Genomic DNA, 13103 nt, shown 5'->3' with positions numbered 1-13103 from the left:
TTGCAGCGACAGTCCACACAGTGAGCCAGGGACCATTGATGAAGTGGACCACGACAATGGCACCGAGCCTCACACCAGTGATGAAGGTGAGTGAGGGGAAATCAGGGCAAGGAATGCATCTGGGGGCCTCTCATGGTGACTCATGCCTTCCCACCCATGGGCTTCCCCCTCCAGCTTTGCAAGTCAGCTTTTCATCCTCTAGAGCAGACAAGGGCCCCGAAAGACATCCAGTTCACAGTATCCCAGCCCGGCCTGCCTCCTCCCCTCCTGTGTCCTGCCTGGCCTGTGTGCAGATCCTAAGTGACCAGAGTTTACTAGGTAGGAAGCAGGCTTGGTCCTCCATCCCTCCCGCCCTGGGGTCTGTTCTGTGCCTGGCCTGTGCTAGGATGTGGGGCACATCAATGAACCAGGCATGGGTCCTCAAGTTGCCCCAGTCTTGTCACCTGACAGATTGGGAGCAGCTCCCCACCAAGCAGAGTGTTACTGCCGGACTACAGGTGTGTCCCCTATGCAGTGGGTCCCTGAAGGCGAGGCCAAACAGTGGTGACCCAGGGAAATGTGTGCAGGTGAAGAGAGAAAGGCCAGCCTGGGCTCTGAGGGCCTCCCCAGACCTTCCACCCCTTCTAGATAAGGAAAAGAGAATCTAGCTCATCTCTCAGGAGCCTGGACTGTGTGGAAAAGTAGTCTGGATAATGTGGGCCTGTATCCAGCACTTCCATTTAGGCAGATCAGGCACAGTGCCCAGGGTCCACCGATGCTCTTAGGACCCATGAAAATATTTTAATTTAATTTTAATGTTTTAAAATAAGAAAAAAAGAATATGAGCCTTATTATATCCATCTCTATACCAATGCAGCTGTGAAATACAGTTTTTGACATTTTTTGAGTGGAGGAAGGGACCCATGCAAGTGAAGATGCCTTAGGCCTGAGAGTCTTAATGCTGTCCTTTGCTGACTGAGCACAGCTCTCCTTTCTCCCTGTGATAGTTTCACTTCTGAAAAATCATTATTTAGTTGTTCTTTTTTTGGGTGGGGGGCCATTTTAAAAATTTTTTTAATTAAAAAAATTTTTTTATTACTCAAATGAATTTATCACATCTATAGTTGTGTAATGATTATAACAATCCAATTTCACAGGATTTCCATCCCATAACCCAAGCACACCCCCCCACCCCCCAAACTGTCTCCTCCGGAGACCATAAGTCTTTCAATGTCTGTGAGTCAGCATCTGTTCTGTGAAGAAGTTCTGTCTGTCCTTTTTTCAGATGCGACATGTCAGTGAAAGCATTTGATGTTGGTGTTTCATTGTATGGCTGACTTCACTTAGTATGATAATTTCTAAATCCATCCATGTTGCTAATAATTCTGGTATTTCATTCATTTTAAAGGCTGAGTTATATTCCATTGTGTATATGTACCACATCTTCTGGATCCACTCCTCTGTCAATGGACATTTAGGTTGTTTCCATGTCTTGGCTATTGTGCATAGTGCTGCAGTGAACATTGGAGTACATGTGTCTTTGCAAGTCGTGGTTTTCTCTGGATAGATGCCCAGGAGTGGGATTGCTGGATCAAATGGTAGTTCTATGTTTAGTTTTCCGAGGAATCTCCATACTATTTTCCACAGTAGTTGCACCAATTTACAATCCCACCAACAGTGTACTAGGGTTCCTTTTTCTCCACACCCTCTCCAGCACTTATTGTTTGCAGACTTTTGGATGATGGCCATTCTGGCTGGTGTAAGGTGGTACCTCACAGCAGTTTTGATTTGCATTTCTCTGATAATAAGTGATGTGGAACATCTTTTCATGTGTTTTTTGGCCATCCGTATGTCTTCTTTGGAGAACTGTCTGTTTATATCTTCTTCCCATTTTTTGATGGGGTTGTTTTTTTTTTTGGTATGGAGCTGCAGGAGGTGTTTATAAATTTTGGAGATGAATCCCTTGTCAGTTGATTCACGTGCAAAGATTTTCTCCCATTCTGTGGGTTGTCTTTTTGTGTTGTTTAGGGTTTCCTTTGCTGTGCAGAAACTTTTCAGTTTGATTAGGTCCCTTTTGTTTATTTTTGTTTTTATTGTCAATACTCTAAGATATTTAGCGGTTCTTTTATGTGAGTTTCTCTCATGGAGCAATCCCAGGCCCTGCTGGCCACTGTTTTTGTCAGGAGAGCTGGGGATGTACTCAGAAGAGGTCTCTGAGTGTTGGTGAGAGAGGCAAGACTGATAAGTTTCACACTCCAGTGGGACTATGTCAGTTGCCCATCACAGAACCTCCAACTCAAACTGACTTAAGCGTAAAAGGAATTCAGATCATATACTTGAAAGTCCCAGGGTAGTCATGACTTCAGGTACATCTGGATCCAGGAGCTTAGTTGATTTTGTCAGCAATGTGTCCCCATCTTGCTGTTCTGTTTCCCCCAGTGTTGGCTTCATTCTCAAGTAGGATCTCCCTGTGTGGTAGTCTCTAGAAGTTCCAGGCTTTCGGCATCCTTTTACACAAAGTCCCAAAGGAAAAGAGCTTCCTTTTCAAAATGGTTCCAAGAAAGCTCCTGAGATGGAGTCTTACTGCATTGCCTTCAGTCACACATCCAGGCAAAAACCAGTCATTGTGGCTTGAGAGGGAGCTGATGGATCAGGCTGGGTCACAGGGCAGGGAAGTGAATCTGGGGGTAATGTTCAGCTCTGCCAGAATCTTTAGAGGCTGAAGTCATCCTGAGCTGAGGAAAGTGTCCTACAGAGCCTTTGTTTTGAGAAGTGAAAGCTGCCACCTTCTGCTTGTTTTCAGTGGGTTGCTTTTCTCTTTCCTCCTTTTCCTCCCACCTCCAGTTCTTCGTCTCCCTCTATCACTTTTAATGGCTCCCCTTCTTGTTCTCACCATCTGTTGCTTGTTTTTTCCTGGATCTGTGTGTGCTTGCTTGTTCTAGAGCTTGCTCTTAGACTCTCTTTTTCCACTGGAGAAAACATCTCTTGTCCAACAAGATAGACTGATTTTTCAGGAATAAGACCTGTCAGGGCTGCTGCTGGTAGAGAAAGACGGGCCTGTGGGGAGGCCAGTCAGGTGCCTTCTGAGGATGCTTACAGCCCACCTTCCTGGGTGGCTGATGTCACTGTCGGTTACCCTGTACCCGCTGAGTTTCCCCACAGCTCCTTACTGGAGGGTGGAAGGTGCTGTGGGCACCAGGACCAAGGAGGGGGAGGGATAGAGAACAGAGGTTGCTGCCGCAGGACAAACACTGCAGGCAGGCTTCACTCCCATGGAGAAGAACCCTCCAGAAAGTGCTGCCTTTACTACTCAGAGCACAGACATATAGATCCCCAGAGTGGAACAGACCAGAGCTTTATATCTGCTGCTTCTGTAATTCTTCCTCAGGCTGCTGGTTTCTGAGGATAGCAAAGGCAGAAAGAATCATCCCGTGGCAACACCCCCGGAAGTGCCTGTTTGATGCTCCCTGAAGGCTCTTGCAGTACCCTGATGTGGGTGGGGGTGCTCAGTCACGGACATGCTTTGCATTTTCAAAATGTTTACATTCATGCCAACTCCAGCTGAAAAAGTCACAGAAATGTTGAGCTGCAGGAACAGTCAAGGGAGCACTGGACTCTGAGACCTTACGACCATGTGATCTTTGACAAGCCACAGAACCTCTGGCCTTAGTCTCCTTGTCTATACAATGGGAATGAGAGCACCAAAAGAATTATGGCCTAGGTTAAAATGAGGGGACATATGTGAAGAAGCTTAGTGCCCTGCTTGGGAAAGCTAGGTGGATAGAAAACATTCATTGATTGTGTATCCAGTATAAATCTTTCCTGATCCTGATAAAGAAACTGAGGCCAGGGAGTTCCTGTTGTGGTGCATGGGAAATGAATCCGACTAGTATCTGTGAGGATGCGGGGTTTGATCCCTGGCCTCACTCCGTGGGTTAAGGATCCAGCATTGCCATGAGCTGTGGTGTAGGTCTCAGACGTGGCTCAGATCTGGCGTGCTGTGGCTGTGGTAGGCTGGCAGCTGCAGCTCCAGTTTGACTCCTTACCTGGGAACTTCCATATGCCTTGAGCGCAGCCCTAAAAAGCAAAAAAAAGCAAAAAACAAAAACAGAAACTGAGTCCAGTGAATTTTATTGATGTAACTGTTCATTGGAAGCCTCCCCTCTTGATTTTTTGATTTTTGACCTGCTTTCCTCTAAGACATTTCATTTAGATGATCTGTCAGTTATTTTTGTTTCTCTTGAAAATATGCTGTGTGAATGGAGCCCAGCCCTTCAAAGGTTAAATCGGCCATGAAGCCACAGTTCTGTGTCCTTGTAATCAGTGGGCCATCCAATGAGTGACCAAATTGGAGGAACAAGTTTGTTGTTTTGGTGTCTCCTGCCTTTCCTTCTTCAGCAGATTCTGTACCTCACTGATGCCACTGCCCTGTCTTGAGTCCACAGCACATCCTGGGTAGGAATCTGTAAAATCCATTTTGCCTGTTCTTTTCGTCTCCAAGATTTACAAAGAAACCATGGTTAGGCTATGAACCCTTGATTATCAGAAATAAACCAAATGACAAGATTAAGGCAGCCAGTCAATAACAACTGAAATGCTAAATGAGGAACCAGACTGCCAGACAAAGAAACCACTAAAATCAGCAACAAACATGCTCATATATTACAATATGTCAGTTGTTATCTGCACCATCATCCTCTCATTGATTGTCCCCAAATTCTCCAAATTGCCTTTGACGCCTTCCCATCATCTATGTCTAGAATCTTTTAAGCCATGAACTCTGCACATGTCAGTGGTCTATAAATGGGTTTTTAGAGGCCCATAACCGGCAAGATTTTGTTTCTGTAGGAATATATGCCTCTGAGAACAGGTTCACAGTTTTCATCAGTTGTTCTAAGCATCGACTAGAAATCAGGGTAAGATTTTTACTTTTTTCTAAAATATTGGTTCCCAATATCTTCTTTAATAAAGAATTTCAAACACACGAGCCATAGAACCTCTGGCCTCAGTCTCCTTGTCTGTAAAGTTGGAGAAAAAGGTACAGTGAACACCATTGTTCCACATCTTTGTCAACACTTGTTATGATCTGACTTTTTTAAAATTGTCATTTTATTATTTATCCACAAGATTTTTTTTTTTTAATGGCTGCACCCATGACATATGGAAGTTCCTGGGTTGGGAATCAAACCTGCACCTCTGCAGCAACCAGAGCTGTTGCAGTTGGATTTTTAACCCATGGTGCCACAGCAGGAACTCCCTTATTTAACTTTTTTTAAAATTACTCAATGAATTTTATTACATTTATGGTTGTACAACAAATATGACAACCCAATCTTTTTTTTTTTTTTTTTTTTTGTCTTTTGTCTTTTTTGTTGTTGTTGTTGTTGTTGTTGTTGCTATTTCTTGGGCCGCTCCCGCGGCATATGGAGGTTCCCAGGCTAGGGGTTGAATCGGAGCTGTAGCCACCGGCCTACGCCAGAGCCACAGCAACGTGGGATCCAAGCCGCGTCTGCAACCTACACCACAGCTCACGGCAACACCGGATCGTTAACCCACTGAGCAAGGGCAGGGATCGAACTCGCAACCTCATGGTTCCTAGTCGGATTCGTTAACCACTGCGCCACGACGGGAACTCCACAACCCAATCTTATAGCATTTCCATCCTAAACCCCCAGCGCATCCCCCACCCCCCCAAACTGTTTCCCTTGGAAATCATAAGTTTTTCAAAGTCTGTAAGTCAGTATCTGTTCTGCAAAGAAGTTCATTGTGTCCTTTTTTTAGATTCTACATGTAAGTGATAGCGTATGTTGGTTCTCACTGTCTGGCTAACTTCATTTAGCATGATAATTTCTAGGTCCATTCATGTTGCTGCAAATGCCATTATTTCTTTCCTTTTAATGGCTGAGTAATATTCCATGGTGTATATGTACCACATCTTCTTGATTCACTCCTCTGTCGATGGACATTTAAGTTGTTTCCACGTCTTGGCTGTTGTATATAGTGCTGCAATGAACATTGGAATACATATATCTTTTTGAGTCATGGTTTTCTCTGGATAGATGCCCAGGAGTGGGATTGCTGGATCAAATGGTAGTTCTATGTTTAGTTTTCTGAGTAGTCTCCATACTGTTTTCCACAGTGGTTGTACCAACTTACATTACCACCAGCAGTGTAGTAGGGTTCCCTTTTCTCCACACCCTCTCCAGCATTTATTGTTTGTAGCCTTTTTGATGATGGCCATTCTGGCTGGTGCAAGGTGGTACCTCATAGTGGTTTTGATTTGCATTTTTCTCTTAGTGAATGATGTTGAATCTCTTTTCATGTGTTTTTTTGCCATCTGTATGTCTTCTTTGGAGAACTGCCTGTTTAGATCTTCTGCCCATTTTTTGATGGGATTGTTTGCTTTTTTGGTATTGAGATGCAGAAGGTGCTTATAAATTTTGGAGATTAATCCTTTATCCATCACTTCATTTGCAAATATTTTCTGCCATTCTGTGGATTGTCTTTTCATTTTGTTTAGGGTTTCCTTTGCTGTGCAGAAACTTTTGAGTTTAATTAAGTCCCATTTGTTTATTTTTGTTCTTACTGTCATTACTCTAGGAGGTGGATCTGAGAAGATATTGCTATGATTTATGTCAGAGAGTGTTCGGCCTATGTTTTTCTCTAAGAGTTTTCTAGTATCTGGTCTTATGTTTAGGTCTTTAATCCATTTTGAGTTTATCTTTGTGTATGGTGTTATGGAGTGTTCTAATTTCATTCTTTTACATGTGGCTATCCAGTTTTTCCAGCACCATTTATTGAAGAGGCTATATTTTCTCCATTGTTTATTTGCCTCCTTTGTCGTAGATTAGTTGATCTTGGCCCCCCTGCATGAGTTTAATTCTGGGCTTTCTATCCTGTTCTGCTGATATATATTTCTGTCTTTGTTCCAGTACCATACAATTTTGATGATTGTTGTTTTGTAGTATAGCCTGAAGTCCAGGAACCTGATTGCTCCAGCACCATTTTTCTTTTTTAGGATGTCTTTGGCTATTCTGGATCTTTTGTGCTTCCAAACAAACTTTAAAATCTTTTGTCCTAGTTCTGTGAAAAATGTCCTTGGTAATTTGATAGAGATTGCACTGAATCTGTAGATTGCCTTGGGTAGTATTGTCAGTTTGGTAATATTGACTTTTCCAATCAAGAGCATGGTGTGTCTTTCCATTTGTTTGTGTCATCTTTGATTTCTTTCATCAGCGTCATAGTTTTCAGAGTACAGGTCTTTTGTCTCTTTAGGTAGGTTTATTCCTAAGTATTTTATTCTTTTTGATGTGATGGTAAATGGGATTGTTTCTCTAGTTTCTTGTTCTGATCTTTCATTGTTAATATATAGAAATGCAGTCGATTAATTTTGTATCCTGCAACTTTGCTAAATTAATTGATGAACTCTAATAGTTTTCTGATAGTGTCTTTAGGATTTTCTAGGTATAGTATCATGTCATCTGCAAAAAATGATAGTTTTACTTCTTCCCTTATCTAACTTTTTGATTCCAGCCATCATAGTGGGTGTGCTGTGGTATCTCTTTGAAGTTTTGATTTGCATTTCTCTCATGACTAATGATACTGAGCATCTTTTCATGTGCTTAATGGTTATTTGTATATCTTCATTGGAGAGCTGTCTCTTCAGACCTTTTGCCCAATTTAAAATTTGGTTATTTGTGTTTTTATTATTGAGTTGTAAGAGCTCTTTCTGTATTCTAGATATAAGTTGTTTGTCAGATAACCTGATTTGCATACTCTGTGGGTTACCTTTTTGCTTTCTTCATGGTGTCCTTTGAAACACAAGTTTTTTTATCTCAATGAAATTCAATTTATCAATTTTTTCTTTTGTTGCTCATGTTTCTGGTTTTATTACTAAGAATTCTATGCCAAATTCAAGTTTATGAAGATGTACCCTTTGTTTTCTTCCAAGAGTTTTGTAGTTTAAGGTTTTGTGTTTAAGAAATCCATTTTGATTCATTTTGAGTTAATTTCTTACATATGGTGTGATCATTTCTTTGTGTGTGGCTATCCATTCCCAGCATCGTAAATTGAAAATATTCTTTACCCCATTGAATGATCTTGGCCCTCTTGTAAAAAATAATTTGGCCATAAATGTATGGGTTTAATTCTGGACTTTCATTTTTCTTCCACTGATCTGTATATATCCTTGTGCCAGTGCAACATTGTTTGATTGCTTTTGCTTTGTAGTAAGTTTTGAAATTGGGAGGTATGCGTCCTCTAACCTTGTTCTTCTTTTCCAAGAATTTTTGGAGTTCCTGTCGTGGCATAGCAGAAAAGAATCTGACTAGGAACCATGAGGTTGCAGGTTTGATCCCTGGCCTCGCTCAGTGGGTTAGGGATCTGTCATTGCTGTGAGCTGTGGTGTAGGTCACAGATGCAGCTCGGATCCTGTGTTGCTATGGCTGTGCCATAGGCCAGCAGCTGCAGCTCCAATCTGACCCCTAGCCTGGGGACCTCCATATGCCTCAGGTGTGGCTCTAAAAAGCAAAGAAAAAAAGAGAATTTGTGTGTGTGTGCCTATACTGGGTTCTTTGCAATTCCATATGAATTTTAGAGTCAGTTTATCGATTTCTACCAAGTCAGGTGTGATTCTGATAGGAATTTCATTGAATTTATAGATCAATTTGGGAACAATATCATCTTAACAGTGTTATGTTTTCTGATCCACGAACAGGAGATGTTTTCCAATTTTTATATCTTATTTAATTTCTTTCAACAATAATTTTTTAAAAAGGAGTTCCTGTCATGGCTCAGTCGTTAACAAATCTGATAGGAACCATGAGGTTGTGGGTTCGATCCCTAGCCTCGCTCAGTGGGTTAAGGATCCAGCATTGCCATGAACTGTGGTGTAGGTTTCACATGTGGCTCGGATACTGCATTGCTGTGGCTGTGGCTGTGGCCGGCAGCTACAGCTCCAATTAGACCCCTGGCCTGGAAACCTCCATATGCCACGGGTGCAGCCCTAAAAAAGACAAAAAATTTAAAAAAAAACAATAATTTTTAGTTTTCAGAATATGAGTTTTGTACTTATTAAAATTATTCCTCACTGTTTTATTCTTTTTGATGCTAATGTAAAGGAATTGTTTTATTAATTTCATTTTCAAATTGTTCATTACATGTATATATAAATACAATTGATTTTAATATATTGCTCTTATATCCTGCAGTCTTGCTGAACTTGTTCATTCATTCAAATAGTTTTCAGTGAATTCCTTATGATTTTCTATATACGAGATCATAGCATATGTGGTTAGACATAATTTTACTTCTTTTCTATTCCAGATATTTTTTATTTCTTTTCCTTGCCTAAATGCCCTGGCTAGAACCACCAGTACAATGTTGATTAGAAGTGATGAGAATGGACATCCTTGTCTTGCTGCTGATCTTAAGGGGAAAGCATACAGTATTTCACCATTAAGATGATGTTAGCTATAGGTTTGTCCTAGATCCATTTAAAGAAGTTAAGGAAGATCTTTTCTATTCCTAGTTTGCTGAGTGTTTTTATCATGTTGGTTTGTCAAATGTTTTTTCTTCATCTGTTGAGCTGATAATATGATTTTTTCTTTTGTTTTTTATTCTATTGATAAATATATTACATTTATTGATTTTGAGGGGATGTTAAACCAATTTTACATTTCTTGGGTAAATTCCACTTGGATATGGGTCATAATTCTTTTTATATGTTACTGGATTCCATTTGCTAGTATTTTGTTGAGGATTTTTGTGCACATATTCGTGAGATGTTGGTCTATAGTTTTCTTATAATGTCTTTGTCTAATTCAGGTATAAGAGTAATATTGACTTCATAAAATGAATTGAGAAGTGTTTTCTCCTCTTCCAGTTTTTGGAAGAGTTTTGTGAGGAATAGTTGTTAATTCTTTAAATGTTTGATTGGATTTAGCAGCTAAGCTATCTGGGCCTCAGCATTTCTTTGGGAGTGTTTTTTTTTTTTTTTTAAATTACTGATTAAATCTCTTTATTTGTTGTAGATCTTTTCAGATTTTCTATTTTTTCTTGTTTTAGTTTCAGAAGTTTGTATCTTTGTAGGAATTTGTTAATTGCATCTAAGTTATTCAATTTACTGGCCTACAAATATATATAGTAGTGGTTTATAATCCTTTTTTATCCTTTAAAAAATTTTGTTGTAGTGTTCCTTTTTCATTTCTGGTTCTAGTAATTTGAGTCTTTTCTTTTTTCTTGGTTAATGTTGTTAAGCTAAAGGTGTGTGAATTTTGTTTGATCTTTTTTAAAGAAACAGTCTTGTGTTTAGTTTATTTTTCTCTATAGTTTTTCTATTCTCTATTTCATTCATTTCTACTCTAATCTTTATTAGTTCCTTCCTAGCTTTCAGTTTATTTTGCTCTTCCTTTTCCAGTTAATTACAATGGAAGTTTAAGTTACTGATTTGAGCTCTATTTTTTCGAATGCAGTGATTTACAGCTATAAATTTCTAAGCACTGCTTTAGCTACATTTCATATGTTTTGGTATGTTGTGTCTTCATTTTCATTCATCTCAAAGTATTTTCTCATTTCCCTTTTGATCTTTTCTTTGACCATTGATTATTTAGAGTTCATTGTTTAATTTGCTCATAACTTGGAGTTTTCTGTTATTGAGAAATCAATAGTTTAATTCTATTGTGATTGGAGAACATACTTTGTATTATCTCATCCTTTTAAATTAGTGAAGTTTGTTTTCTGGCCCACCATTTGTCATATCCTAGAGGATGTTCCATGTGCCCTTGAGAAGAATTTATATTCGCTTGTTGGTCAGTACATTCTAGAAATGTCTGTTAGATCTACGTGGTTTATGGTGTTAAGCTCTCCATCTCCTTGTTGATCTTCTCTCTAGTTGTTCTATTCCTTATTAGAAGTGGAGTATTAAGATCTTCAACTATTATTTTTTGAAATTTTTTATCCCTTCGTTTCTGACATTTTTTGCTTCATGTATTTTGCTGCTCTATAATTAGATGCATTATATTTATCATTATTATATCTTCCTAATGGATTGAACCTTTTATCATTATAAACTGTCCTTTTTTATTTCCAGTAATTTCTGGTGTTAAAGTCTATGTAGTCTGACATTAGTATTGCCTCTCCAGATTTCCTATGGTTGTAATTTGTATAATATATTTTTCCATCCCTTTACTGTTACTCTTTTTGTATCTTCACATCTTAAACGTCTCCTATAGATAGCATTTAGTTGAATCATGTTATTTTATCCAGTCTGATGGTCTCTGCATTTTAATTGGGTTCTTTAATACATTCACATTTAATGTTATTATTGACATAGTTGGATTTTTGCCTGGCATTTTTTGTTTCATTTTGTTTTTGATGTGTCGTGAGTTTTTGTTGTTGTTATTCCTCTGTTTCTTCTTTACTGCTTTCTTTTGCATTATTTTCTAATGTAGTATTTTAATTTTTAAATGATTTTTAAACTCTATTTAACTGTATTTTTGAGTTATTTTTTAGTGGTTGTTCTAAGATTTAACATTTATGTCTTAACTCTGAATAAGCTTCAGATTTATATTAACTTAATTCCAGGAATATGTGATATTATTACTTATATATAGTTATGTTCCCCATTCTCCTTTTTATAGGATTATTATCATACTTATTACATTTTCTAATTTTATAAACCTGACAGCACATTGTTATAATTATTTTTTTTTTACCATCTCTGGTCATTTCCTTAGCCCACTACAGCTTTGCTCTTGCCATCTTTGTGCTGTTATTGCAAATATATTATACACATGTTACATTTATATATTTATAAGCACAACATTATATACATACTGTATATACTTGCTTTTTATATCGAGAAGAAAAGAGAAAAATATACATTTGTAGTCCTTTATGATTACATAATTATCTTTACTGGTTTCTTCTTGTGAATTCAAATTTTATAAGGGTCACGTGCTTTCAGCCTGAAAAAACTTCCTTTAATATTTCTTACAAGGTAGATTTTCTAGTGACAAATTCTGAAAATTCATTATTTTGCCTCATTTTTGAAAGTTAGCTTTGCTAGATTTAAGATTCTCGGTTGACAGTTATTTTTTGGAGCACTCTGAATGTGATGTCCCTCTGTCTTCCAGCCTTCATTATTTCTACTGAAAAGTCAGGTGTTAATCTTATTTGCATTCCCTTGTAAGTGATAAATCAGTTTTCTCTTAATGCTTTCAAGATTGTCTCTATGTCTCTGACTTTCAGTGTTATTACTATGATATGTCTGGATGTAGATCCTTTTGCATTTATCCTACTTAGAGTTTGTTGAGCTTCCTAGACATGTAGGTTTTTTTTTTTTCCAATAAATCTGAGATGTTTTAAGCCATTATTTCCTCAAATATTTTTTCTGTTCCTCTATTTCTTTTCTCCTCTACTACTCCTGTTACATGTATGTTGGCACACTTAATGGTATCCCACATTAGAGAGTACTTAGTCATCTTTCTTCCTTCTTTTTCCTCTCTGTTCTTTAGCATTCATCATTATTTCTATCAATCTTTTCAAGATTGCTAATTCTGTAGCCAGTTCAAATCTATCAAGTCCCTCTAGTAAGTGTTTAATTTTAGGTGTTGTAGTTTTTAATTCTAGAATTCTTTTTTAATTTATAAATTCTACTTCTTTATTGATATTTTGTATTTGATTTGACATTGTCATTATACCTTCCTTTACTTCTTTAACCATGGTTTCCTTTAGCTGTGAACATGTTTTTAACAACTATTTTGAAGTCTTCTGTTAAATTTGACGTTGGTCATTCTCACAGGCACTTTCTGTTGTCTGCTTCCCCCCACCAAGTGTTTGGGTTAGGCTTTCTGTTGCATTTCATACCTTGTAAATTTTTTACTAGAAACTGGAGATTTTAGATAAAATATTATAGCAATTCTTGGTATTGGTCCCTACCCTTTGGGGCTTACTTGTTAACATGCTTCTCTGTTTAGTGACTGACTGGTTTATGTCAGTGACATCTAGTTTCCTTCCCTCCCTTCCCCCATATTCATGGTGTTAATCCTGATGTTCCTTCTCAGAAAGGAATAGCTTTGCATATGTCCACATTACCTGGGATGATAGTGGTTTTGGTAGGGTTG

General features: G+C 38.3%; 1 protein-coding gene across 50 annotated transcripts in view; it reads left to right on the top strand.

Annotated features, from left to right (window-relative positions):
* SRGAP3 (SLIT-ROBO Rho GTPase activating protein 3) overlaps positions 1-13103 on the top strand; it is a 393430-nt gene that overhangs the window by 359782 nt on the left and 20545 nt on the right. For all 50 annotated transcript variants that reach the window (XM_084989345.1, XM_084989331.1, XM_084989353.1 and 47 more), the window contains one exon: positions 7-86. In XM_084989345.1, the coding sequence (XP_084845471.1) occupies positions 7-86 (80 nt within the window). The remainder of the gene's footprint in view (positions 1-6; positions 87-13103) is intronic.

This window comes from Sus scrofa, chromosome 13, assembly GCF_054392235.1.
Source record: "Sus scrofa isolate SSC_HxYL_T2T_F1_AM1 chromosome 13, Sscrofa_HxYL_maternal_Yorkshire_Landrace_v2.0, whole genome shotgun sequence".
Classification (NCBI taxonomy): Eukaryota; Metazoa; Chordata; class Mammalia; order Artiodactyla; family Suidae; genus Sus; species Sus scrofa.
The sequence above is the reverse complement of the archived record's forward strand: the minus strand, read 5'-3'. Positions and strand labels throughout refer to the sequence as shown.